General features: G+C 55.5%; 3 protein-coding genes across 7 annotated transcripts; 1 reads left to right on the forward strand and 2 right to left on the reverse strand.

Annotated features, from left to right (window-relative positions):
• Positions 1-5,056: 5,056 nt before the first annotated feature.
• Positions 5,057-9,109, forward strand: C1QL4 (complement C1q like 4). The gene is made up of 2 exons (XM_045555003.1): positions 5,057-6,134; positions 8,250-9,109. The coding sequence occupies exons 1-2, from the start codon at positions 5,598-5,600 to the stop codon at positions 8,427-8,429; spliced, it is 717 nt and encodes a 238-aa protein (XP_045410959.1). The 5' UTR covers positions 5,057-5,597; the 3' UTR covers positions 8,430-9,109.
• A 584-nt stretch (positions 9,110-9,693) lies between these two features.
• On the reverse strand, positions 9,694-16,198 carry LOC123640417 (trophinin associated protein). Of its 4 annotated transcripts, none has more exons than XM_045555005.1 (15): positions 16,124-16,198; positions 15,720-15,868; positions 15,420-15,612; positions 14,743-14,900; positions 14,518-14,655; positions 14,244-14,326; positions 13,672-13,724; positions 13,126-13,247; positions 12,026-12,166; positions 11,834-11,917; positions 11,660-11,719; positions 11,268-11,402; positions 10,508-11,108; positions 10,036-10,229; positions 9,694-9,871 (listed from the first exon to the last, which is right to left on the reverse strand). In XM_045555005.1, the coding sequence occupies exons 2-15, from the start codon at positions 15,861-15,863 to the stop codon at positions 9,824-9,826; spliced, it is 2,154 nt and encodes a 717-aa protein (XP_045410961.1). In that variant the 5' UTR covers positions 15,864-15,868; positions 16,124-16,198; the 3' UTR covers positions 9,694-9,823. The 4 variants fall into 4 exon arrangements, with proteins under 4 accessions (XP_045410961.1, XP_045410960.1, XP_045410962.1 ...); XM_045555004.1 differs by having other exon boundaries at positions 16,094-16,182; XM_045555006.1 differs by lacking the exon at positions 16,124-16,198 and having other exon boundaries at positions 15,720-15,870.
• Positions 16,199-21,235: 5,037 nt separating this feature from the next.
• PRPH (peripherin) lies at positions 21,236-26,340 on the reverse strand. 2 transcript variants are annotated; one of them, XM_045555009.1, is made up of 9 exons: positions 24,209-26,340; positions 23,752-23,812; positions 23,467-23,562; positions 22,895-23,062; positions 22,675-22,800; positions 22,373-22,593; positions 22,224-22,273; positions 21,901-21,980; positions 21,236-21,661 (listed from the first exon to the last, which is right to left on the reverse strand). In XM_045555009.1, exons 1-9 carry the CDS (start codon positions 24,751-24,753, stop codon positions 21,596-21,598), a joined length of 1,413 nt encoding a protein of 470 aa, XP_045410965.1. In that variant the 5' UTR covers positions 24,754-26,340; the 3' UTR covers positions 21,236-21,595. The 2 variants fall into 2 exon arrangements, with proteins under 2 accessions (XP_045410965.1, XP_045410964.1); XM_045555008.1 differs by having other exon boundaries at positions 21,236-21,664; positions 24,209-24,932.
• Between the last annotated feature and the right edge of the window lie 768 nt (positions 26,341-27,108).

Raw genomic sequence — 27,108 nt, forward strand, 5'->3', positions numbered from 1 at the left:
GCCCCAGGCAGAAAGAGTATCCTAGGGCCTACTTCGCTTAGCAGAGCCTTGGAGTGTTCGAGTTTAGCGCTGCGTCCTGGGCTCCGGGCTCTCACCAGCCCGCGCCCCTCTCTCCGCCCCGGGTCCCTCCTCCTACCTGTCTGTCTTCCAGAGCGGGATCCAATGTTCCAGCAGAGAAATGAGGGGTCTGCGTCGAGGCCCAGGCCCCGACGGCGCGCCAGCTTCCGTGGCCCCCTTCCCGCCGGGCACCAAGGGAGAGGTGGGCCGGCGCGGGAAGGCAGGCCTGAGGGGGCCCCCAGGACCGCCAGGCCCCAGAGAGCCCCCAGGAGAGCCGGGCAGGCCAGGTCCTCCTGGCCCTCCCGGCCCAGGCCCAGGAGGCGTGGCTCCTGTTGCTGGCTACGTGCCTCGAATTGCCTTCTACGCGGGCTTCAAGCGTTCTGTGCAGCCGATCCCCACATTTCATTAACTGGAAGCTGGAGCAGGTGAGCAGAGGGGGCTCAAAGGGAGGTGGATAAAGGAGGAGGAGGTTAGGGCCGCACCTGGCCAGGGGTCCGGGGCTGTGGAAGTGAATCAGCTTCGCGCACTGGCCTGACACCTTGGAAGCAGTCTCTACCCTCTCTCGACGGAGCCAAGAGCTTGCCCTTAGCCCTGTGGGCCCTGACGCCACTCTTTGAACTCAAGGTTGCACCGAGGGGCCAGGGACACCGGCAGATAAGTGGCAGCATTGAACCTGGCGGCGAGGAATGTCGGTACTCTTTGGAAGGAGGCAAAGTGTGCGCAACTCTTGGGCCACGACTGTTTTCCCACCCGAGGTAGAAGGAGGAAAGCCCGATTCAACCCTGCTTTTCGCCCCTTAAGCAATTTTTCCTCGGCTCTCTTTGTGTTCCTTTCCCTCCCTTTTCTCTGCCTTCTCCTCCTCCACCTGGACAGTTCTCTGCAACCAACTTTGGACACCCGTTAGCTGAGAGTGGAGCGCCTGTTGGGTGTCAGGATTGAAAGAGCTGGAGTGGAGGTTGGGGGACACCTGAAGCGAAGACCCTACCCTGTTGGCCTCACACAGATAGGTTTCCCCAAGACCGGTTCAAATCTTGCTGCTCATTCCTGCCCTGCCTGTCTCACCCTTCCACCACCCCAGGTGCCTTTTGTCTCCTCCAGGGCACTGAGCAGGAAGCCAGGAGATCATAACTCCAATTCTAGCACTGCCCTTTTACAGGCTAACACTAGACAAGCCATTTCCCCTTTCCTTATCTGGGGACAATATACCTACCTCTCAGAGGTACATGAGGATGCAATGAGGACTTGCATGTTAAAAGCCCTAAAATACAATAAGCACTCAATTTCGTGATTTCCCTTTCTATGCTATCCCCTGTCCTCTCAGGTGGGCACAGTTCCCTTCTCTTCATACCAGGGGTCTGGTATAGGGCAACTCAGGCTGCTTCCAGCTCTTTGTGATTTTCCATGTGGAAGTGGAAAGCCAGAGTGTGGGAAGGGTGGGGAGAACCACACCATGACTGGCCCTGAAGGAGAGGAAGGAGAGAGTGCAAGGGGGGAAAGTCCTCCCTTAGATCTTAATGCAACATCAGTCAGAGAGGAAGTTCCTCTTTTCTTACACACGAGGAAACTGAGGCTTAGGCAAGCGATGCAGGCATGTCACTTGCATAGTCTTCCCTCCCATGAGCCCTCTTGCTCACCTCCTCACCCCTTTTCTTCCCTTGAGGAGGTCTAAGTCAGTGACAAGAAGTGTGAGAGAAGGAACAAAAAGAGAGAACCTTCAAGGAGCCAGGACCTTTTTGCTAGACTTCATAAAATTTTAACATGAAAACTTCCGCAGAGTAGAAGGCACATATCACATGCAAATCATATGCTAATCACATGCTAATCTAAAGTCTGGCCCTAAGAACTCTGACATACACCTAGCTATAGCCCTGGGGTGAAATTCTGGGGAGACCCCTGGGTTCCAGGACAGCTGGGGATGGGTTCCATCTAGGGTCAGGTTATGGAGTTGAAATTTATTTTAGGATGGAAGAGGAGTCAAATGTATAAAATGGGATTAGAGTCAGGGTTAGTGCAGAGTCAAGGGTGAGGGTTAATGCAGGATCCAGACTGGGCTGTGCTTTTAATCGAGGGAGGCTAGGAGACTGTTACAGACTGCCTGCCACCTCCCTGCCCCTTTGTCCTGCAGCACACCCTTCTCTATCTACTTCCTAACCACACCACTTCCCTGGGGCCTCCCAGTTTGGCTGCCAGAAGAGCGCTGTGTAAACTCTCTGGACCCCAGCCTGGGCTCTAGCATTCCCTCGAGCCCAGACACTTGGCTTCTGGTCCCAGGAGCACCGGCTGGCCTTGGCCATACCCAGGTCCCTCCTCAGCCGAATGTGACAGCTGCAGGGGAAGCAGTAAGGACCTGGTGAGCTGGCAGCTTCATTCCAGAGTGTGGGGAAAGAGCAACAGAACATGAATAAATTCATGGAGCTGGCCCCTCAGCTCCCTGTGAGCCAAGCCTGCTCCCCCCACCACACACACCCGCTGCAGCCTGCAGCCCTGCTGGTCACCGCAGCTCACAGCCTGGGCTGGGGATGGGAGAAGAGGGGAAGCTCTTGAGAGAAGAGGACTGGGACCTGAAAGGGCCTGAGGTGAGGGACTCAAACAGGGGCCCTCGGTGAGTAGAAGGAGTAGGGTGGGGAGCAGCCTGGCAGAGAGGGCTTCTGGTGAGTGGAGGGAGGGCAGAGGGAAGGAGAGAGGTGGCAGGCCCTGGGGTGGATGGGTCCTGAGGATTGGGCAGAGGAGGCTGATGTGAGCCTAGGTCTGTTCTCTGCTCTCTGATCCATCCATCATCCAGCCTGGGGGAGCAGATCTGGAATTAGACATGCACGGGGTTGACACGGCCCTCAGCCCCCCGAGGAAGACAAATGGCGACAAAGACCTTGAATAAAATTTGTATTTATGGTTGGAGGAGGATGCCCCTCCCCCACTGACTGCCAATCCTTTCTCTCCCAATCCTTTCAGGCACGTAGGGGCCTCCCCCAGCCCTGATACAGCCCCAGCCTCAGCAGCCTCTCTCTTCCTGCATCATTAGGAAGTGGAGGGGTGTGTGTGGGTGTGTGCAGAGAAGGAGTACAGGAAAAGAGAGATGAAGAAATCACCCTCCACCCAATCATCATGCCCTGGTGTGCCCCATGCCCTCCATTTCACACAATGTACTCCCACACATTACAGTCCTGGCTTATCCTGGTTCTCTAAGAGGCCTTTGCAGCTGTGCACCTCCAGGGTCTCCAAACATCCCAACTTTCACAAGTCTCAGAGCCTCTTCTCCTAGCCTGGGGCCCTGGGGTCCCTGTGAGCAAGAAATTCCCCCAGAGGGCCCAGGCAGGGAAGGATGCAGCCAATAGCTTTTTCTCTGGACTCTGATCTATCAAAGCCTGAAGCCTGCATTCCCTCTTGGTCACTCTGAAAGATAGACACGGTCATTTCTTACAGGAGAGTGCCTAGACTCTAATCTGCATTTTAATGGTTAATTTGCATACCAACGTCAATCCCCACCCCAAACACCCATTATGTGGGATCCAACTTCTCTGGGTTTCATCTAACAACAAATCCTTGAGGAAGGGGCAGAGACCCCTGGGGCTGGACAGGTCTAGGACTAGGGTGGGGATGGGGGTGGGCTGGACTGGGCAAGTAAGACTAGAGTTGTCTTCTGACTTTCTTTCTCCCCAGTAGACTCCCTGCTCTTCAGTCCTGAGGTAGGAGAAATTGCATTTGTGAGGTCCCAAATTTAGGGACTAAGAGGAAGACAAATACAAATGTCCCCTTTCAAACAGCCCTCACACATACATACACAAAGACAACACACAATCTGAAACCCCACTCACCCAGGAACACACAAGGCCAGGATCCCGTGGCCACTTTCACACTTTCCAGCACACTGTCACAATGCACAGGCCCAGAGCCTACCATTCTGCTCGCAGGACCGCCCTGCCCCCGCCTGTTCCTACAGTTGATATGTCACATTGGAGTCCAAACACGGACCTGGGTGTCTCTCTGCAGCGCGCCATTTACATTTCTCTCTCGATCTGTCAACCTGTCTCGGCTCCCGTCTCTCTCTCTCGGTCTCTGTCTCTCCCTCTTCCCCTCTGGGACTGTCAGTTAGTCTCTTTTCCAAGCTTTGTCTCTGTCTCTGCGTTTCTATCTGGCTTTCCATCTCTTTGATTTCTCTGTCGCTTGTTCTGTGCTTTCCTGTCTGTTTCCTGCTCGCTCCCCCAGGTCTGTTCTTTTCTCTCTCTCTCTCTCTCTCTCTCTCTCTCTCTCTCTCTATCTCTCTCTCTCTCTCTCTCTCTCTCTGTCTCTCTCTCTCCACACACACACACACACACACACACTGCTCTGCGCCCCCAACACTGACCGGTGGGGATGTCTGGAGATTTGCCTTTTCCAGTTCAGGCCAACAAGTATACGTTGAGCCCTTTACCGTGTCATTCGGTCACGGGCATTGCGGGGCGTGGGGTGGCGAATTTCTATATTTTCTCGCCCTTCTTGTTTTGTTTCTTGTTTGTTTGTGAGGTCCCCCCCTCCTTTATTTTAGCTCAGGAATCTACCTCTTTCTCCGTTTGTTTCTCGACCCCTCCCTCTTTATCCCACCGCTGTTTTTTGGTTTCCTCTGGGCTCGGAGAAAGCCAAACTCAGTGTTAAGGATAAAAGTAAGCATAGGGTGGGCGGCCGCGAAACCCTGCAGAACCGGCAGGAGCCCAGAGGCCGAGCGGGGGGGGGGGGGCAGGCGGGGGGAGGGGGCGATGCCTGCCCCGCCCCCACGCTTCCCGCTCTAGGCGCCAGGGGTCGCTCCGCCTCCAGCCGCTTATAGTGACTCCCACCGCGCGGCGACTCACATCACCCGCACTGCCGCCCCGGGAGGGAGGGGAGGAAGGTTAGGGATGCAGAAAGGGAGAGCGCTCGCTGGAGACACCCGGCCAGGGCTCTAGCAGGGGCCGGGGCTGCGGCTGGGGTAGGAAGGTGAGTCAGTGCTCGCCAAGAACCAGAGCTCCAAACCTAGGAGGAGGTCGCGTCCGGTGGGTGCCACCCGCAGCTGAGAGCCCGGGACGTCCGGAGCTCTGGGAGTAATCCTCGCTCCAGCCTCTCGCCGGCCGGGGAGCGATCGGTCTGGGTAGCCTGGGACCCAGGCACCGCCATCCGTGATAAAGAAGCTGTCTGGAGAGCAATCATCCCAGATCTGTAAGAAACCAGCCGTCCGAGAAGCCGCGGATCTCAGGCGCCCAGGATCGTTAGGACTGAACAGGAGGGTAATCACAGGCTCTGAACCGTCGGGAGCTGTCCCTGACGTAACCCACAAGGCACCTCCGTCCGCCTTGACGGACGGTTTGGGGAACCGCACCGCTGCGGCGGGAGCACGCACGGGCTGGGGGCCGGGTGCAACCGTCGGGGGAAATCCACATCCAGGCTCAAGCCGGGCCACCGACTCCTGGGCCCGGGGAGAGCCCCAGGCCTCCGCCGCCATTGCGCCCAAGAGTGAGGAAGATTTGCTGGCCCTGGCCGCGTCCCGGCTGAGCCGCCGCAAGCGGGTGGCCGGCGCGGCCGTCGGGGTGGCCATGGTGCTACTGCTGCTGGTCGCCATCCCGCTGCTGGTGCACAGCTCCCGCGGGCCCGCGCACTACGAGATGCTGGGTCGCTGCCGCATGGTGTGTGACCCGCACGGGGCCCGAGGCCCAGGCCCCGACGGCGCGCCAGCTTCCGTGGCCCCCTTCCCGCCGGGCACCAAGGGAGAGGTGGGCCGGCGCGGGAAGGCAGGCCTGAGGGGGCCCCCAGGACCGCCAGGCCCCAGAGGGCCCCCAGGAGAGCCGGGCAGGCCAGGTCCTCCTGGCCCTCCCGGCCCAGGCCCAGGAGGCGTGGCTCCTGCTGCTGGCTACGTGCCTCGAATTGCCTTCTACGCGGGCTTGCGGCGGCCTCATGAGGGTTACGAGGTGCTGCGCTTCGACGATGTGGTGACTAACGTGGGCAACGCGTATGAGGCAGCCAGCGGCAAGTTCACTTGCCCCATGCCAGGTGTCTACTTCTTCGCTTACCACGTGCTCATGCGCGGAGGCGACGGCACCAGCATGTGGGCAGACCTGATGAAGAACGGACAGGTGAGATGCCCCTTCCCCACCTAGTCCAGAGCCGACAGGTAGCTTTCCAAACCTTCCCGCACTCATTCCACAACTGGACTTCTTCCGCGAGATGGAGTCATTGAATCCAGGAACCGGAAGTTGCCAAAAACTTATAAATCGCTTCATTTACTGAGAAAGGAATTGGGGACCAGAGAAAGAAAACCATCTATCCAGGGTCTCATGGAGTATTAGAAATGGTGTCAGAATTAGAACTCAGGACTCAAAGCTTAATGTCTCTGTAGCTGTGACCTCACACTCCAACTGTGGGCAACCACACCAAACTTCTGTAGTGTCTAGGCTGGCCAATTAGCCTCTTTTCTTGTCCTGTCTTTGGCTACCTTCTCTTCTGAGGCAGTTCTCCTGGCCTTTGGGTTTCCCAGCCTTGCACTGAGCGAACTACCCTGAGCCTGGGGTCCTTCCAATTAGAGTAGAATCCAGTCTCAGGCAGTGGGCAGTCGCAGCTGTTCCCATGTGGGGGACTTTCAGCTTGGATTTTTGAGGAAAAGGTAAAAAACAAAGAAAACACTCAACAAAGCTAGAATGGGTCTTGCTCTCAGCTAATACCGAGTCCATAGGCAGAGGTGGGAAGTGGTCTGGCAGCTCAGGGGCCAACCAGGAGGCTGGAAGGAACAGATTTGGAGGAGGAAGGAGGAAAGGGACAGGTAGAACCCAAGCCTTGGACCCTAGCCTGGTCCTCTAGACCCCACATCGTCCCCAGGGACCTCTCAGTCTCCAGGTCACACCACTCCCTGTCCCTGTGGGCAGAGTGGGAGTTACTGCTACCTTGATTTGGGGGAATAAGCCCAAGGACTCAGCTTGAGGACCAGGACCACGAATAGCAGGACCCAGAGGCTGCAGGTGTGGGGTAGGGTGGTGTGGGGAAAGGTGCCTCGGTCCCCCTCACAGGCCTCAGGGTGAGGTTGGGGCTGAGTAGTGACCTCTGAAAGCCCCCTTTCTCCCGCTGCGATGGAGGTGGTGGTGACCCAGGAGCACCAGGCCTGCTCCTCCCTGATAGAGCCTAGAGCGCTGCTACCACTGCAGAGCCTGCCTGTCCCCAGACCTGCTTTGGGGTCTCCTTCCAGCAGGATCACCCCAGGAACCCAGACAAAGGGAGTGCGAGAGTATGTGCATCTGTATAGGGGTGAGGTAGTGCATGTGTGTAAGGGAGTGTGAAAGTGTGTATGCTTAATGTGTGTGAGTGCGAAGGTGTGAGAATAGAGGTGTCGATCTGCGCGTGGCACCGAGTAGGTGTGCTTGTTCTATACAGGGTATCCGGGAGGAGGTGGAGGGGTCAAGTGTGTAACTAGTGTGTGTCGGTTTCGGAGGGGGAGGGGGCCCCGCGGCTCCCACTCTGTATTCTGCTGCGCGGGCGCTGCGGCCCTGGGGACGGTAAATAGTGATTAGAATAATGATGAATAATTAATAAGTTAATAACCAGCCCCTGTGGGACGGGAAGAGTGGGGCTGGCGGCCGAGGAGGCCGCCGTGAGTCAGAGGAGAGGACCAGGCTCCCTGTTCAGCGGAAGGCGGAAGGCGACCCCTGGTCCAGGGCCCAGCGGGAAATCCGCTCCCCAGAGGCCGGAGCGCAAATGCACCTTCCCATGGCCCGCACCCTGCGGCACACGCACAGGCACACCTATGCCCCATCGCCTGGGGAATCGAACCCAAGTTTAGGACTAACAGGAAGCCTGAGGAGGTATGGAATGTTAGAAATCATCCTACAGGCTAATTTTATTCTGAAAATGAAAATAATGATTTGAGAATGAAAACCACTCTTTTAAACACACTTCACATATAGTAACTCATTTAATCCTAACAACCTTATGAGGTAGGCTCTATTATTATCCGTCACTTTATAGCTCAAATTGAGGCCCAGGGGTGTGAAATTTGCTCCAAGTCATACAGCTAGTGAATGGCAAAGCCTGATTAGCTCAGCGGTCTCCTACCCTCTCCCTGTCCTCCCCGGCGCTGCAGCCAGCTGCCCTCGCGCTGCCTGCTACCTCCGCACGCCCAGCCGCCACTGGGGCCGACCCCTCTCGTTGCCCGTGCTCAGCACAGGGCATGAGCAGGTTGTCTTGATCTCTTCCCTCGCTAGGTCCGGGCCAGCGCCATTGCTCAAGACGCGGACCAGAACTACGACTACGCCAGCAACAGCGTCATTCTACACCTGGATGTGGGAGACGAGGTCTTCATAAAGCTGGATGGCGGGAAGGTGCACGGCGGCAACACCAACAAGTACAGCACCTTCTCCGGCTTCATCATCTACCCAGACTGAGCGGCCCACCCCCCGCCCCTCCGCCCTGCTCATCCTTTCATTCCCTTCCTTACCCGTTTACAGCTGGCCCCACCCAAGGCGCCACCCCCTCCTTTGAGAACCTGGCGGTGGGGTGGACCCTTTTGCTCCCAGAGGTGGCCTAAATGGGCGGACTTTTGGTGCTCAAGGGTAGAAGTGGCTGGGGAGGGGAGGAGGCAGGGCTGGAGGAGGAGCACAACGGCATCCCGCGGGACCACCAGCATCCACCTGTGAGCTTGTGAAAGTCGGGTCCAGAGAGGGGTGGAGGTCGTGGCTTTTTCTTTTGTCCGGAGATGGGCAGCTGTTTCACTAGCCAGGGCTCAGAAAGCTGACGGGAAGCCCTGACAGCTTGGGAGGGAAAGAACAGAAACAGAAGGAGCCCATCTAGGCGAGAGGAGACATTAAAACAGGGTAGGGCTGGTTCTCTGTCATGACAACTTTCTCTTGCCACGCCCTCCTCCCCTCATCTCCACTTTCAGGCTCCAGGCTCCAGCCTTGGCAGCTTTTCTGTGAACTGGAGGAACCAGTGAATTCTTTCCTGGCATTTAACACTCATTCTGTACAGTTCCCATTCCACCCCTATCCCGGCTAGGCTTAGGGGCTACAGCTGCTGTTGCCTTTTCCAATAAAGTGAGGTTGGGGGATTGTGTTTGGCTGCTTAACTTGATGCAGAGGGGAAACAAAGTGGCTGACCCTTTCCCTCATGCCCCCTAAAAGCAAAGGTTTGGTTAATTCCTGGCAAGGCCTGCCTCTGAGGGGGAAAGGGAGTGGGCAGCCCAGGGCTTCTACTCTAATATGGGAAAGAAGGGAGATGGTATGAGCTTCAGGAGAGCTTCGGGGGCTCACACTGTCGGTGGAGGGAGATGCCAACCAGAATGATGCTAGCAAGGGAGGAGTCCAAAGGTCTAGGTCTGGTGTTTCTGCTCTTCTGCCTAATGCATGGAGCGGGTTTTAGAAGAGGAGATCTAGGGGAAGAGGGAGTAGCTGATGGCTCCTGGAAGAGGGACTGATGTCAAGGAACAAGGAGAGCAGGTCCCACGCTTGCCCCCCAACATACTCAGAGCTTGCTGAGGGGGTGTCCTGGGCAGAAGTGGGTTGACTTCTCCCTTCAGGACAGCTTCTAGATGCGGGTGCCTGGGGGATCCTGAGAGCCCAGGACTGGGTCTAAGCTGGACCACACTGCCACCATGTGGGCCATTGGAGAACAACAACAATCTCTGGCCTATTGGAACTTAATAGCCCGACATTTAGACACTTTAGAAACTTTATTAAAGGACAAAAGGGTGTCAGCTCCCAGTACCATGGAGTAGACGAACAATAAATAAGGGCTAAAAGTAAAAAGCAAGGCAGGGCAGGGGTGGGTGGAGGTGGGTGCCTCATGATGGAGAGCCCTGAGGGGCAGCAGAACCAACTGGAACAAAACACTAGAGAGAGAAAACAGAACTTGTCACAGTCCAGACATGCTTGAACTGTAGCCAACCCTTCCCACTGACCTCTCCATAAAGAAGCCCAGCTTGGCCCCAGGCCCTCCCTCCACAAGGCTGGCTGTGCAGACACAGCTGGGGTGTGGGTTGGGTTGGAGTCTCACCAGGGCATCCTGCCATTCAAGTAACGTGGCCACAGGGTTGGTGCAGACACGGGTGGGGCCTGAGGGAGGGGCTCTGCTGGTGTAAAAGGCACATTCATCATCCAGACGAGCCTCGTGGAAGCAGTGGATGGCAGCTAGACACGATTTGAGGCGCTGCCTCAGGGCCAGGGTTCGAGGGGCCAAACTGCTGGGGCCTGAGGGCCATGGAGAGTGTAGAGGAGACTCTAGAGTCCTATACTCCCCCGCTCACCCATCCCCTACACTGCCCTTCCCCCTCACCCAGGGCCCAGCCAATTAGGAGCACAGCGCTAGGGGTGCAGCTCCCTCCCCTTTCCTGAGGAGGAGCCTGGAGGGAGTGGGGTAGCAGGCAGGGGAAAGGAAGCAGGGGATACCTGGTGCAGGGCAGGGGCCCAGCTTGCGCTGAGAGATGAGGACTTCCTTTGTTCATACCCCTTCCCAACCAACTCCTTACCTGCCTGGCCTGTTGGGGGCCTCAGAGACTGGAGTGAACGGATAGGGGGGCTGGCACAAAGTGGGTGTTGGGAAGAGAAGATCAGGCTGGTGGTTGCTGGAGCCCCCTGACTGCAGCAGGATGGTGGGCTGGACTCTGGACGTCTAGGATGCAGGGAGCAGGCCTCTGATGTCCCAGGCTCTATCCTAGGGCAGGGCTCTGAGGGTCCAGCCTGCCCCTGGGGGCTGGGCTGGAGGGGTCCAGGCTCTGCTAGAGGGCAGGGCTCTGATACTTCAAGCTCTTCCTGGGCAGAGGGCTCTGGGATCTCAGGCTCAGTCCTACAGTAGGACTCTGGGGGCCCTGGCTGTGATGGAGAGCAGGACTGTGGTTCCTCACACTCTTCTGGAAGGCAGGGCTTTGGCTGCCCAGGGTGTTGTAACAGTCCAGGAAGGTGGGAAGTCCCAGAATTATGCTCTGGGGCATTCACAGTTCTAGATATCTCCATCAGCAGGGACTGAAGTTCTGCCATATCCAGAGGGGTGTCTCCATTAAGGGGGGCACACTGGTCCCCTGCCAGCCCCTCTACCTCTTGTTTCAATAGCTGCTGCAGGATACCAATGCGCTGTCATGGCAGAGAATACCCCAGTGTGACATTTAAGGTGTGGGTTTAAGTAGTTTACCCCTGCTGTCTTCATCCCATACCCCAACCACCTCTCCTTTCTCCCTTCCCCAGCCCAATACTGCCCATCAGACATCAAAGCTGCTGCCCCCACACATCCACCTTCATCTTCAGCTGCTGGAGGTTGGGTGTTCTACTGGGGTGGGGTCCAGAAGGAGTGGCCACAGGTGGCTTTGCAGGTCCCTCCAACGACTTTATACAACTCTCCTGGTCAAACAACCGCACTGCAATCTGCTCCTGTCATAGAGGAGGAAGGAGGCACATGAAGAAGCCAGGCTGGGGCAGCAAAAAGGCTAGCTTGAGTCTCATCCTCGTGAGGAAGGGATCAAAGCCCTGACTGAGAGGCCCTAGACTTTGATTAGGGCAGCAAAGGAGCAGGGAGTGCTGGAGAGGTAGGTAGCTTTTCCAGAGAGCACATTTGCCTCAACTGCTGGGCCTCCAGGCCAAGAGGACAGAGCAATGGATTTCAGCCCGGGAAGCCTTCTCATACTTACCCAGGGCAGAGCAGGCTCTTCAGGGCAGGACTGAGGGGAGAGGCCACTCAACCATCGGGCCTGGGACAGAAGTGAGATGTCAGCAAGTGAGATGTCTGAATTCTCCCTGTACCCATCCATCCCCTCCCTCCTCCAGCCCTGGCCTATGCCAGTACCTACCGTGCCCTCTCTTACCTGCTGAACTCTGGGGGCTGACGGCATGGGTGTGAACCGGGTTTTGGGCCGAACAGCAAGACGCCGCAACACTGAATATGAGTTCTGGGGAGAGATGTGGGTGGCTGAGCAGGGACAAAACCTAGACCTAGCAGGGATCTTCAGCCAGAATGTTCTGCCCTTGCCCAGCCGCCAGGAGTTGCTGATACAAACCAGAGCTGAGAACCCAGGGGAGGTTACACGCTGAGCCCGTCCAAAGGGTGATGGACGGGTAACAGAAGGTGGCACTTCATGACCAGGGATGGGCTGGGCCACAGGGGAAAGGGAAGGCATCAGATGGGAGTCACAACTGTCCTGTGGAGAGGAAAAAGGTAGGAAGAGTGACCCGTCCCCCTTTGCCTCCCTATGTCTTGTTCTCACTACAGTAGCCAGCACAATTCTTTTAAGGCCCAAGTCAATTCACGTCACTCCCTTGTTCAACCCCTGTCCCCATGGCTTTCCACTCATTCCAAGAAAAAGCTAAGGACTTACACTTGTGTGCAAGTCCTTATGCAGTCTGATCCTGTCATCACTGTAACCTCATTTCCCACTGTCCTCCAATCTGGCCTTTCCTTTTTGCTGACCCTCAAACACACTAGGCACATTCCCTCCTCAGGGCCTTTGCCTCCCCAGTTCTCCTGGCCTGGAACATTCTTCCCTCAGATATCTAAATGGCTCATTCCTTCAACTCCTGCTCTTCACTTAAACATCATCTTCTCAATAACAGTCTCCTGACCAATCTGTTTTAAAGGGCAATACCAGCTCCCCTACTCCCAATCCCCATCAGTACCTTGTCACTATCATTATCATTTTTTTTTTTTACAGAGAACTTATCACCATTTGACATACTATATATTTCACATGCGTTTATTTTTTGTCTCTCCCTTCTAGAGTATAAACGTATTTACTGCGTATGTCCAGATCCTAGAACAGTGCCTGGCACTCAGTGGCTGGTGGTACTCAGTAAATATTTCTGGAGTGAAAGGATGAATGCTTTTAGCCTATAAGTGCCAGATCTGTCTCACCCTCAGCACCGATGTGATATATACCAGTCTGTGACCTCTCACCCCAGGCCCCAGACACCTGGTAAAGAGAGGTCAGTCCCACACTGGAGAGGGCTTGGGCTCATCTGGGGCAAACCCAGACTCAATAGCATCCCAAGGCCAAGAACTGCCGGGTTCTACCCACTATCCTTAGTATTGGCTGCTACCGTGGAATTCCCCCAAGCATTTCCTGTGCCTCCCACCTCCTATCCCAGGAGGGTCCCAGCTCACCCTAGTGTGTGTTATCTTTCGGGTTTCTCTTAATGGTACTCGCTGGGCCAGACCAAGGGAGGCCACTCTTCCTTCATCTGAGTGAGTGACAACCTCACGTTCTCCTTTAGGGAGAGAGGAAGCTGGGAAGAAATAGGAAATTTGCTGTAGTGTCTAGAACACCCACCAAAGTCTGGCACAGGGCTTTGCGACCTCTGAAGAGGGTATACCAGTTTAACAGTGCTCACTGCACCATTAGGGGCAGGGCCCCATCCAGCAGCCCCTCAAAGCCCAACACTGTCTCAGTAAACACTTATTAATCTGAATACCCTGAGTGGGCTGGGGGTGTGGTGATGGCCCTTAGGGGCTGGAGATAGAACGGTGAGTGAAGGTAAATCTTGCAGAAAGTGGCAGGGAGAGGGCAGAAATGGGAACCATCTCCTTTCCACTCCTCCACACTTCCTCACCCACCCCACTCCCTGCAGTCTGCTGAGCTTTCTCTTGTCTTGTCCCCTGCTGTGGGCAGCCTCCTGCTCTTGTTCTCTCCCCAAAGCCAGATACACTCACCAGGCTGGACTGGGGTCTTCAGGAGCAATCCTGAGGCTTCGCTCACTGAAGTCCTGATGATAATAAGGACAGCAGCTAGCAGTCACTGAGTACCAAGTATGAGCTGGGCATGTGCTAAGTGCTTTACAAACATCATCTCATTTTATTCTCACCACAACCTCTAATGATGGTACAAATATTATCCTCATGTGACAGATAAAGAAACCAAAGCTCAGGGAGGTTAAGGCAAGTCTGTACAACTACTAAGTGATAAGAGTCAGGACTTAAACCCAAATCCCATGTATTGCCATAGCCTATGCTCTAGACACTAAACAAAAGACATAGCATATTTCTGTCCTCCTCATCCCCCCAGTTTTCTCGCTAAGGAAGCTGATGTCATATTAAAGCTTGGCTATGAAGGCCTGAACCCTATTCCAAGGGCTCACTCAGGGCAGTCACAGATTTCCCTTTTTCCCTCCCTGGTTGGCAGGAAGTCCTAAAGCTAGTGGAAGGCCCTAGATCTGGGGGACCCCGTATCAGACATTGGTTCATTCTTTTCCAAATGACTTTCTCCTATGCCCTCTCCTTCTCACCGGCTGCTGCCATCTGTCTCTCTTCTTAGCTCCTGGAAACTGGGGCCAATGGAGGGGTGAAAGGAAGATCCTGAAGGTGAAATCTGATCCATAGGAACAAGAGAGAAAAGCAGACTCAGAGGTCAGCCCCAAGCCTTCAGTCCTCACCACCAATGCCATCTCCCCACATAGAATCCCTTAGGCCACTATGAGGTACCTTCTCTCCCAGGGCCCAGCTTTGCCCCTGGAAGGAGCTCCCAGAAGCACTGAGTATCAGCCCCTCAAGGGCACTCACCACAGCCTTTAGCCTCTGGGGGCACAAAGTCCGGCCTCGAGGTCCTGGTCCCTCCAGCCTTGAGAAGCAGGAAGCCCTGGCAGGGTCCAGTCGGTGGGTGGGGGTTCTGGGGGCCAAATAAGCAGAGGCCCGAGCACCCTGGGAACCCAACAGAGGCCATCAGCACAGGCTCAAGTTCCCTCCTCAGTCCACCCCAGCCAATCTCCTCAAATCCTGTCTCATTACCTGGCCCCTCTGGATGGCACCTCCCTGACTCCCTCGAACCAGTACTCTCTGAGCCAGACTGGGCCGGCACCCCAGTTGACAGCTCTTCACCCCTTCACCGGACAGGATGGTGGCCAGAGCTGCAGGGTCAGCCACAAAGTCTATGGCCCCTGGAGCCTCTACAAGGAAAGAGGAGAAGGGAAGGTGAGAAGGAACAGGAAGGGGGAAGATGAAGGTTAGGGACCCTAGTGTTGTAACCTTCAGGTAGAAGAATGAGCAAAAAAGACTTATTGAATTGCACTCAGCTCCCCAAATGTTCACAGAACTTTACATAAAACAGTATTTTAAGCACTGGGGCCCAAAGATGAATAACAAAAAGCTCCTATCTTCAAGAAGCTATCGTCAAACTATAGAGAGATAAAAGACTCAAGCCAAAGTATGGACATGTTATACAAGAAGTACCACAAAGTATTAGGATACAGAGCAATTGATTGCGGGGAGAGTGTTCGAAAAGGCTTGAAACATTTTGTTAAAGGAAATGAAGGCTGCTAAGAACAAAGAGCTTTCCAGGAGGAGGGACCATGACTTTTACGGTAAGCAGGAGATCAGGGGGAGTGCAAAGACCCCAAACTCCACTTTGCCTTTCCCAGTCCCTCACTCAGCCATGGAGGCTGTGTTCCCAGGCCTCCAACAGGTACCTGTCTGGAGAGGGGGCCCAGGCCCCACATTTTGACCTCCAGGGTTAGGCCTGAGCTCCTCCAGGGGGTTCCGGAGCTGAGTGATCCCCACCAATCTTTGTGATGTCTCTGTTTGGTGTGTGGCTTTCAGCCTGGGGCCTGCTGAGTCAACAACGGGGCGTTGAGTACTGAGCATTGGCTTCTGCACCCATCTCTGGGGGAGAGAAAGAGGACAAAAAGTGGGGGTTCATCGTTGGGGTGCATTGCTGGTGTATGCTGTCTCCTTGTAGCTACTGTTTTCACCCACCAGGCCCCTCTTACCCTTGGATCTTGGTTCTCCTGGTCCAGGGCACATGGTTTGACTGTGGGAAAAGGCGGACATCTCCGAGAGCGTACCGGAATCTTGCTAGGGGTGGGAGACACTCCCTGGAGGAGTGGATCCTTCGACGCTTGCAGGGTGGTCATGCCGGCTACAATTGAGATAGGGAAGAAGGCAAGCAGGATCAGGGATCAAAGGTCAGCCAGTTCTTGGGTTACCGGTCGTGACACCCCTCATACCTCCACCCAAATCCATGCGCCTACAAGCCCCCAGCGCCTGCAAGGCCGCTCTTCTAGGTGCCACCTCCAGATATCCCGAACCTCCTCTTTCACTCCCGGACCCCAAAGTACTCTCCTCCCTATGAGCCCCCGCAGACCTCATTCCCTCCAAGATTCGCGTGCCGCACCTCACGGTCGCCCCCGCTTTCTTCGCTTTTCCCCTGATTCAGCTTCTGCTGCAGCTACTTCCCCAGTTTGTAAAATACGCGAAGCTCCTGATTGGCTCGTCCGTGCTCCTGCGGAGGGGCGTGACATCTGACGCAGCCGTCCAATCCGCAGGTTTCAGAGGCGGGGCCAAAAGAAGGACTGGTGGTCGAACCGCTTTCTGGCCAGGAAAAAACTGACCCGGCTCAATCAGCCAATCCGAGAGCGGAGCGCGGGTGGAAGGCGGGGAGAAGGCCGTTCTGGGGTCGGAGAAGGCGTGGCGCTCCCAGGCTGGGCGACAACGGGAGCTTTGTACTCTCGCGAGCTCTCGGGACTGGCGAGGGATGGACCACTAGCAAGAATGGCCGGAGTGGGCAGGGCTGGAGGTCATGGTGATTGACCCTGACAGTATGGGGGGGCTGGCCACGGCCGCTGACCCGACTCTGACCACAGTGAGGCGCCACGCTTTGGGGGCGCCGTTGCGGACGCTTATAGAAAACATATGCAAGTTATTCCAGGGACCGGGAACTGCCTCCAAACGGGAGGAGAGGGCTGAAGGGACTTGAACTGAGCCTAACAAGAACGTTTGCTCACTGGAACCTCACAACCCAGTGAGGTGTGGTCTCCATTTCACAGATAAGAAATAAGACTGGTTGTTGAGCTCAGTCAACACAACAGAATGGAATGGCTACTCACAGCTGGTGGTTTCCTCACCTGTGGGTTGCCTTTTGCAGGCCTAGAAGACTGGGTAGAGGGAGCTTCCCGGCTGGTTATTGGCAGGTAGGGGTGTGAGGCTGTGAGATCCTATCCTGCTTAGAATGGAAAGGGTAACCCCTAATGGAGGACGCGAAATGGCCAATGGTTTCAAGTTTACAGGATTTGGATAGATTTCCCCCCTGACCACAGCTGTTCTTATTACACAAGCCGGGAACCTGGCATTTACTCCTGAACTGCCCCCACCCGTTTCCATATCCCATCTCTTGTCCACTTTTACAAATTTTACTTTTTGTTTAAGAGATAATCTCGCTCTGTTGCCCAGGCTAGAGTACAGCAGCATGATTATAGGTCACTGTAACCTCGAACTCTTGGGCTCAAGCAGTCTTCGCACCTCAGCTTACCAAGCTGATGGACCTACAGGTGCAGGCCACCATGTGGTCTCCAACTCCTGGCTTCCCAAAGTGCTGGGATTACAGGCATGAGCCACCGTGCCCAGCGTAATTTTACTTTAATGCATCTACTTTTTTCATCTTCATTACCACCACCCTAATCCACACTAATCTCATATAGAGGATTCCAAGTCTTTTAGTTTCCATGCTCTCTTTCTTTCCACATTCATCCATTCTCCATATAGCAGCTAGAATAATCTTCCCAAAATGTAAATCTGGTCACCTGACCACTGTCCCTTGACCTCTCCCCACTAAAACATTCCATTTTGTACCACTCTTCCCATCTGCCTTCCAACTCCATGGCCTGTTTCAATTCCTCAAATTTGTCATACTCCCTGTAGTCCCTCTGTCTAGAATGCCTTTTTTGCTTCCACTTTGTCTATTTATACCTCCGAATTGATATCCATTGTTACTTCCTCAGGCCTTCCTTGAATCCCTTTGCCCACTATCCACCCCAATCTAGAAAAGATTCCTTGGTTATGTGCTCTCAAAGAGTAGTGTTTGTATCCTCAGAGCATGTATCTCAGATGGTAATCATATATTCATCTATGTGAACATAATATGTTTAATAAACTCAGTCTCCCGCAACAGACCTCTAAGAGGGCAATGAAGGTGACTATTTTTGGCGTACCATCATATTTTCAATGCCTTCCATTGTGCCTTGTAAAAGCATTCAATCCTTGTTCAATGACTCAATGGATGAATGAATATATGATTTATTGAATGAGTGCATGGAGAAATAGGGAAGACCTCCAAGAAGTAATATTTGAACTTCCTCTTTAAAAGAGAGAAAGCGGTGGGGCATGGTGGCTCATGCCTGTAATCCTAGCACTCTGGGAAGCCAAGGCGGTGGATCCTCTGAGCTCAGGAGTTCGATACCAGCCTGAGCAAGACCAAGACTCCGTCTCTACTAAAAAAATAGAAAGAAATTATCTGGACAACTAAAAATATATAGAAAAAATTAGCCGGGCATGGTGGTGCATGCCTGTAGTCCCAGCTACTTGGGAGGCTGAGGCAGTAGGATTGCTTGAGCCCAGGAGTTTGAGGTTGCTGTGAGCTAGGCTGATGACACCACACTCTATCCTGGGCAACAGAGTGAGACTGTGTCCCAAAAAAGAAAAGAAAAAAAAACTACAAGGAGATACCACCTTACCCCTATCACAATGGCCAATATTAAAAAGTCAAAAAACAATAGATGCAGGCATGGATGCAGAAAGGAAGGCTTATGTAGTGTTGATGGGACTGCAGATTAGTACAACTTCTATGGAAAACAGTATGGAGAGTCTGCAAGAAATAAATGTAGAACTACCATTCAACCCAGCAACCCCACGGCTGGGTATCTACCCAAAGGAAATGAAGAATTTTATTTATTTATTTATTTATTGGCAGAGTCTTGCTCTGTTGCCCTGGCTAGAGTACAGTGGTGTCATCATAGCTCACAGCAACCTCAAACTCCTGGGCTCAAGTGATCCTCCTGCCTCAACCTCCTGAATAGCTGAAACTACAGGCATGTGCCACTAAGCCACAATAATTTTTTCTATTTTTCATACAGACAGGGCCTCAGTGTTGCTCAGGCTGATCGTGAATTCCTGACCTCAAGTGATCCTCCTGCCTCGGCCTCCCAGAGTGTTAGGATTACAGGGCTGAGGCACCTCGCCCAGCCAAAATGAAGTAATTTTATCAAAAAGACACCTGCACTTGAATGTTTATTGCAGTTCAATTCACAATTTCAAAGATGTGGAATCAACCTAAGTGCCCTTCAGTTCATGAGTGGACAAAGAAAATGTGGCCTTTTGCTCTCCCTTTGCTGGGACAATGGATCTGGTCAACATCTTTGGTGTATGTATCATGCCCTGTAAACCTATATCTTGCTCTTGCCCTATAATCTCATCTTTCTCTCCTCAATAAACCTCATTTTCATGCTTGCCTTAAAAAAAGAAAAAAAAATATATATACACACACTGGAGTACTATTCAGCCATAAAAAGGAATGAAATAATGTCATTTGCAGCAATGTGGATGGAAGTGGACATTATTATTATTCTTAGGAATGGAAAACCACACCCTACATGGTCTCACGAATAATAGATGAGTACACACAGGCACAAAGCGATATCAAGGGAATGAGAAACCAAGAAGGGGGGGTGGGAGGGTGGGTGTGGGACAAAAACTTACCTGTTGGGTACAATGAACAGCATTCTGGTGATGCACACACCAAGAGTCCTGACTTAAGCATTATACAGGATATCCATGTAATAAAAAACCACTTGTACCCCCTTAATTAATATTTTGAAATTTAAAATATAAAGGGGTTGTCTGTCACTTGTAATAAAAAGCATTCCAATAGATTCAGTATTTCAAAATATCCAATCACACCTAAACTCCAGACCAGTGGATCCAGCTGCCTCCCATCCCTTCTTCTTGCATGTTCCAAAGCAACTCACACTCAATAAAGCTTAACCTGACTTTGCTGTCTTAGGCTCCCACCTTCCCTTGCTCCAATCTTCCTTCTTTCTGTGAAAGATACCACCATATATCTGCCTGGCTGTTCAAGCCCAAAACTTGGGTCATCTTTACTATTTCTCTTTCCTTTATACTGCCTATCAATCCTTAGGGACTGCAGATTCTACCCTCAAACTCATCTCCTGCTACTCCACCCACCATCATCTCTTGCATGTTTCACCAAAAAAGCCTCTGAACTGGTCTCCCATCTCTTTCCAATTCCTTCTGCACATTTCAGCCACAGTAATCTAATCCTAAAATGCAGATCTGAAGACTTCACTCTCCTGATTAAAACCATTAAGTTTCTTTCCATTTTACTTAGTATAAAACATGGATGCCTTAATATGGCTTATCAAGCCCTCCATGACTGGGCCCTTATTTCATCTTTCCAACCTCAGCACTATTCCTTCCATTCTTCATTCCAGCATTATAGGATTTCTTTCCATTCCCAAACTTGCTGTCTCTTACCTCCTGGATGATTTCTCTACCTACAAAGTCCTCCTTTCCCTGCTTCACCTAACTCCTGCTCATCCTTCAGTGCTCAGTGTGATGTCATCTCCCTGGGAAGCCATCCCTACCCCACAATACTGGGTTAGGCATTCCTCTTCCTCCTACCACACCACCATCTGCTTATCCGAGACAGAGCAGTCGGCATGTGGTTGCAATTGTCTGCTTATTTGCCTACCTCCCCCGCCCCAGATTGGGAGCTCTTTGAGAACAGGGACTCTGGGTTTGTCCCTGCACCTAGCACCATAATTGAGTGAAGAAGATAATCTTAGATCCAGAAGTGGATTTTGATGTGAAAGTAAGGGTAGCATGGAATGGAGGTGGTGGACAGTGTGGAAATAGACACTTTCAAGCAGGGGCAGGGGAGGTGGTAGCAGAATCTGAATAGATTTGGGTGGATGGCAGGGCAAAACCAGGGGAAGGAAACCACTGATAAGGCAGCTAATGTAACCCAAGTGAGAGCTGATTGTGTTCTGGACTACAGGGTGGTAGTGGGGATGGGGAGAACCACTCAGACTTGCAAGAGAGTTAGGAAGTAGACTTCATAGACTTGGGGGGTAGGTGAAGAAAAGAAAGGTGTGTAAGCTGAGGTCAGTTCTAATTTGGGCAATAGGTGTGCTAGTGGTGCCTTCTTCCAGGGTGGGGAATCTGAGGAAGAACACGATTGCAGGTGGAGAGGGAGGTGAGAGCTCTGTTGGGACACGCGAGTTAGAGTGGCCTATGGGACCCCCAGCAGGCAGCTGGACATTGAGAAGGAGTGGATGGAGAGATAGGAGAAAACATGGGAGGGTAAGGAGGAGTCGTGAATGCCAAGAGAGTGGGAGTCAGAAAAGAAATGACTAGAGACAAAGGGAAGATACAGCAGAGGCTCCTCCCCTCAGGCACTCCCCCCACTCCCACAGACACAAATGCACTGGAGAGGTTTCTCTTGACAGCAGTTTTACTTGATTCAGAAGTGAAACTCAGATCCTGGCCCACCCACTGGTCATAGGATCATGGCTGCAGTAGACTTGCCCTGGAGGTCATTGGCCTTTTACCAGGACAGGAAAAGGAGAGCACCTGGGTTACATCTGTGTCAGGGCAGGGACATGCCCAGCGACTGCTGGTCAGGACTGGTGGGCCAGGGGCCCGTCAGGGGCTGTGGGCCAGGAAAGGAAGGACTGGTACCACCCCATAGACACATGCAGAGGGAGGGAAGACTAATTGAGGACTGCTATTTGCTGTTAGGATTTGGGCTTAGAGCAGGCTTAGGGCAGGGTCAGGAATCTCCAGACCAAGGGGTTCAGTAGCTGTGAGTAGGAGACTTGTCCAGTTCACTGCGCTGCTCCTTCTGGGACTCTGTCACCACCTGCTGGGGCCAAAGCATATGAGGGGCATGGACCATTCGACACCACTCTCCTTCCACCTCCTTTGGATCACGGTGCTGGCATAACCAGCCGAGGCTCCAGTTTATCCATCCACCTTCTGTTTCCTTGTCTCTCCCGGAGAACCACCCACCACAACACCCTAAGATCAGCTGCAGCCAGGCTGCGGCTCAGAAATAACATGGGAAGCGATGGAGTCCTGGGATCAGAGGACCTGTCTCACCTCCCCATCCCGGGTCTCAATGGTCTTGATCAGAACCATCTTCCTGCTGTGGCTGTCCTGGGGAGGCTCCACCTCAGGCACTGGAGAGAACAGGATGAGGGGTGGAAGGGGGAAGGCTAGCGATTTCTCTCCTTTCACGCTCCCACTCCCGTCCCCAAGGGCAGGGAGGCGGGGCATGAGGGGTGGGTTAGGGATGAGTATAGACCAGGACTCAACGGTTCTGTGGACGGAACAGACCCCTGAGGGAGCCAGAGCAAAAGACCGATCAGGGCAGAAGTGGACAAGGGGAGGTGCAGGCTGGAAGCCAGACGTGGAAGACTCACCAGTGGTCTTTATACTTAAGGAGGCAAAGGAATGGACCGGCACAGAGATCCTGGGGGCGAAGCACGCGGTCAGCGCCCGGCCCAGGCCCCGCCGGGCCCCGCCCCTCACGCCCAATCCCGACCACGCCCTGCCCCGCCCCGCGCCTTACCGGCTCTCCTCGCCCTCCAGCAGCTTGCGGTAGGTGGCGATCTCGATGTCCAGGGCCATCTTGACGTTGAGGAGCTCCTGGTACTCGCGCAGGTGCCGCGCCATCTCCTCCTTTAGCTGTCGCAGCTCCTCCTCGAGCCGCGCGGCGCCCGCCTGGTACCCGCCCGCCTCCAGGGCGAACTGCTCCTCCAGCTCCCGCAGCTGTCTGAGCAGCGCCTCGTTCTGGGGTGGGGGACAGGAGGGGCAGTCAGGGAACCCTTCATCGTCCGCTCCCCAGGCCTGGGCGCTCAGCTTTGTCCTCACCGTGCCGCGCAGTCCGTCCACCTCGCACGTCAGACTCTGGATCTGGCGTCGGGACTCGTTCATCTCCAGCTTGGCCTGGCGCAGGGCCTCGTGGTTCCGGTTGGCGGCGTCGGACAGGTCTGCGTACTGCCAAGTGATGTGGGACCTGGGCTTGAGCTGGCAGGGACGTGCTACACCCACCCAGCATTTCCCTCCTCCCAGACCCTCCGGGCCCTTGCACCTTGGACTTGTACCACTCCTCCGCCTCCTGCAGGTTCTTCGCTGCGATGCTCTCGTACTGTGCTCGGATGTCCCTCAGCGCCGCAGTCAGCTCCGGCTTCACGGTTGCTTCCACCTCCACCTGCTGCACCTGCTGGCTCTCTACGCTCACCTGTAGGTCTCGAAGCTCCTACGGCCCAGGACAGGCAGAGGACGAGCCGACGACGCAAATCCCACGCGGGTCACGCAGTTCGCGCCCAGCAAGGAGAAGAAACATTTGAATGAACAGAAAGGAGCACCAAGGAGTGCAGCGACTCCAGGAATATGAGACTTGCTCCCTGGCGTGTGCAAAACCGGCTGCCAGGTCACGAGGGTACAGCCCCGCTGCTTGCCACCAGGTGGCGCAAGGGTGGGAGTCAAACCACCTGTAGAGGGGGGTCGAGTGACAGCGTCTACCAAGCCAATCTCACTTCTCATCCCCAGGACGATTCCTCCGTTCCACCCCCCAGCCTCCTCCAGAGCTTTCTCTACGCAACTCCAGCGAGACCACCCCCACAACCTCCGAAGCCACCCTTGACACCCGGGTCCACCCACCTCCTCGTGCAGCTTCTTGAGGAACTCAATCTCATCCATCAAAGACTCAATCTTGCGCTCTAGTTCCAGGCGGGACAGGGTGGCATCGTCCACGTCCTTCATGGGTGGCAGTGGGGTTCAAGAGAAGGGAGGGGCTGCTTAGGCAGAGGAAGGGCCAGGCCTTCCTTGTCTGCTTCGGGGGGAGTCTGGTTGCCCCCACCCCCGCGCACCCACAGATGCCACCCCTAGATGCACAGGCCGGGGTAGGGATGGGGAGGCGGAACTCTACGTGGGGCCCCGGCTCACCTTGCGGAAGAGCACCAGGTTGTGCTCCGCATCCTCCCGCTTGCGCGTCTCCTCCTCCAACCTGTGGGTAGAGTGCGCTGAGGCGAAGCTGCAGGATCAGGGCCCTGCTTTCACCCCAGACCGCGCCCTCCAGGGTCAGGTTACACGCTGTTGCTGCTGCTCAGGACTCTAATGGGAGGGCTTCAGGCTGCCTGATGGAATTGATCCCACTTTCTCACTAACGGGCTGGGAGCTGAGAAGGTCTCCTTATTACACAGGGGAGGCATAGATGCCCCTCCCATACCTTCCCAGACTCTCAGAGCAAAGTGGGGGAGGGGGCTTGGAGCCCGCGGGCGAGGATGCTGCCTGCACACCCCCGAGTTGGCAAGCGGAGCCACACCCTTGGGCTACCAGAGGGGCAGGGAGGGGAGGGAGGAGCAGCCCCCTCGACGGCCGCCGCCCAGCGCTGCCCCCTGACCTCTGCTTGAGCGCTGCCAGGTCCTCCGCCAGCCCGTCTCGCTCCACCTGCACCCGGTCGCGCTCGCGGCCCAGCAGCTCTAGCTCCCGCCGCAGCTCGCGCAGCTCCTGCTGGCACAGCTGGTCGGCGCGCGCCGGCTCCTGGCCCCGGGCCTGGCTCAGCTCCCCGCGCAGGGCCGCGTTCTGCTGCTCCAGGAAGCGCACCTTCTCTATGAAGTTGGCGAAGCGGTCGTTGAGCTCCTGCAGCTCTTGCTTCTCGTTGCTGCGCGTGGCCAGGAACTCCTGGTTGAGGGCCTCGGCCATGGAAAAGTCGAGGCGCTCCGAGGGCAGGCGCAGGAGGGTGCCCGCGCCCGCTCGCTGGCCACGGAAGCTGCCCAGGCGCACGGAGTAGCTCGGGGACGCCGAGCCCAGCAGGCGACTGCTGGAGAAGCGAGAGCTGGACGAGTAGGAGAAGGCCCCCGGGGATAGTGAGGGCGGTGGCCCGAAGGTGCGGCGGTATGAGGTGGAGCTGACGCCGGCCCGGAGGCCCGACGGGTGGTGGCTCATGGCCGAGGGTGGGCAGTCACCGTTCGCAGAGCTGGGCCAGGGGCTGGGAAGGAGCCGCAGACCGCTGTGAGGCGGCTTTATAGCCCTGCGGTCTCAGGGGGGGCACGGGCAGCTCCTCCCACTGGCCTGACGGCCGGGGAGAGTGGGGCTGTGTGGGGAGGGGGATGCCCCACCCCTGCGGAACAGCAGGGGCGCCGCGCCCTCCCCTCCCCGGTTGCCGGTGCTCTGCCTACTTGATTCTCCCTGTTGCTTGCGGGGAAGGAAGCAGGGGTGGCACCACAGGCAGGCCAGGGGTAGGGTCAGCACCTTCCAGCAAGCATCGGAAGCTGGAGCCTAGAGTGGGAGAGCCTGACTCGAGCAGGGGTCCCTGTCTGAAAGAGCCGGTAAAAATTAGGGGACAGGAGGACCTGAGGTTAAAGCGCAGGCTGCTGGCACATGAGTAGGGAGGAGGCCAGGTGGAGGGAGAGTTGGCCTGGCTTAGGCCCCAGAGCTTGCGCCTCAACCTGTCCCCTAAAGGCTGGGCTCTACTTTCACTTGCTGTCAACTACCCCCTCCTTCACCACACCCAGGGAGAAGTGGGGGACAGGAGAGCAGAGGCAGAGGGGCTGGGGAAGGGCTGGTCTCTCTCTACCTAATCCCCAGAGCCCTGGGAAGGGCTGGTGCCTGGCGCCAGCTTTACGGCTAATGGACTGACCAGCTCCCCTCCCCCTCTCCTGAACGCTCGGCCCAGCAGAGGTTGCTTGCTGATGGTTCAGCCTTAAAGACACAGCCCCCAAACCCGGACTACCCCAAGCCCCAACAGGGTGGGAACATCACAGGGGCTGAGGGTGGCTGGGTCCAGCTCAGGACCCCAGTGGAGAGGGTCTGTGCCATGCAGAGGCTAAGCCGAGTGGGGCTTGTGTGCTGTCCGGGTTTACTGGGTTCTCCCTGCCCCCACCGACTGCTGCTCAGTCATGAGCCTTCCGGGAACCAGACTGATTCTTGAGGTAGGGAGGGGAGGGGGCTGAGGGGCAACAGCTGCTGCCAAGGCTGAGAGATGGGTGGACTGGCAGGAACCGGTTTCCAGTACTGAGCAATTGCAGGTACCCAGGGATGGGTGGGGCTGGACCGGGAAGAGATGGGAAAGGAGAAGGTGCCCATCCCCAACGGCTGAAAGGAGAGCGAGAAGGCCCCGGAACAGATCCACAAACCTGTGCACACAGACGAGTATCCATAGCCCCGTGTACCTATGTGAACTCACATTTTACACGCAAACACTCACACAACCACGCATCCCTTCATAGCCTCCCCCACCCCAGAGTCAGCGAGAAGGCTGATGTCTGGCCTCTGTGTATCAAACAGCTTCCAGAGCACAAGCTCGGGCTGCCCAGGAGTGGACAGGCAGCAAGGATCACGGTCTGCAGGAGTCAGGTTGCTGAGGCCTGTTGGGTCTGCCAGGAGCCTTGGGGCTGCTGCTGTCGCCATGGACTCTAGGGCTCTCCTGTGGGACAGGTCTGCCTCAGACTGGACCTGAGGATGAGAGCCGGGCATCTGAGGGAGCAGGTTTGGGGCTCCAGGCTGGATGTCTGGCCGGGGGTGAGGAGGGTGGCTCCCTGGCTGGCCAGCTCCTCCGTATTGCAGGGCAGAGGATCCCTCCCCGCTTTGTGTGTCCTCTGAGATGGGCCAGGGCCAACGCCCTCCGCGCAGCTCGCATCCCTACCGCCTTCTCCTCTCCAGGCCCCTCCTTCCTTCCGGGCCATTAGTCTCTCCCTGCACAGCTGCCAGGTCCTTCTCCTTGATGGGTCTGGTTTGGTTGCCAGGGGAATGGAGAAAGGGAGGATGGGAGAGAGGGGATGGGATGGATAAACCAAGGCCTGTCCCCCACTAACTCCTGGGAGTGGGGAGGTGGAGGGTCCCGCCTGGGATGGGCGTGGGGGGCTTGGCAGGTGTGAGGAGGGGCCAGGGAAGCCTTGGTGCTTTCCCCGCAGCCCTGGGCACTGAGCCCCAGAGGCCGTTGGTCTGAAGACCCATCCAGCCCAGAGTTGCTCCCCACCCAGGAGCACACTGGCACCCAGCACTGTAGAGGACGGACAGACAGAGCTCTGGGAGGACAACTCAGGGCCCCATCTTTATGGGGAGCAGGTGGCAACCTGGGCCTTTGAGAGTAGAGGCGCTGGGCTTGGGACTGGGCCTGAGAGTTCTGGAGTTTCCATTCCCTCCCTTCTTAAGTGCCGAGCTCACCACCCAGATGTCTCAGAGGAGAGGGGACCAGGCGGCCTCCTCAGCAGGGCTCTGGGAGTTTGGTTGGGTGCTGCAGGAGAGGAAGCCCCTCCTTACTCAGCAGGAGCAGGCCTGGCAGGTCTGGGAGGGTGGTGG

This window comes from Lemur catta, chromosome 6 (assembly GCF_020740605.2).
Source record: "Lemur catta isolate mLemCat1 chromosome 6, mLemCat1.pri, whole genome shotgun sequence".
Classification (NCBI taxonomy): domain Eukaryota; kingdom Metazoa; phylum Chordata; class Mammalia; order Primates; family Lemuridae; genus Lemur; species Lemur catta.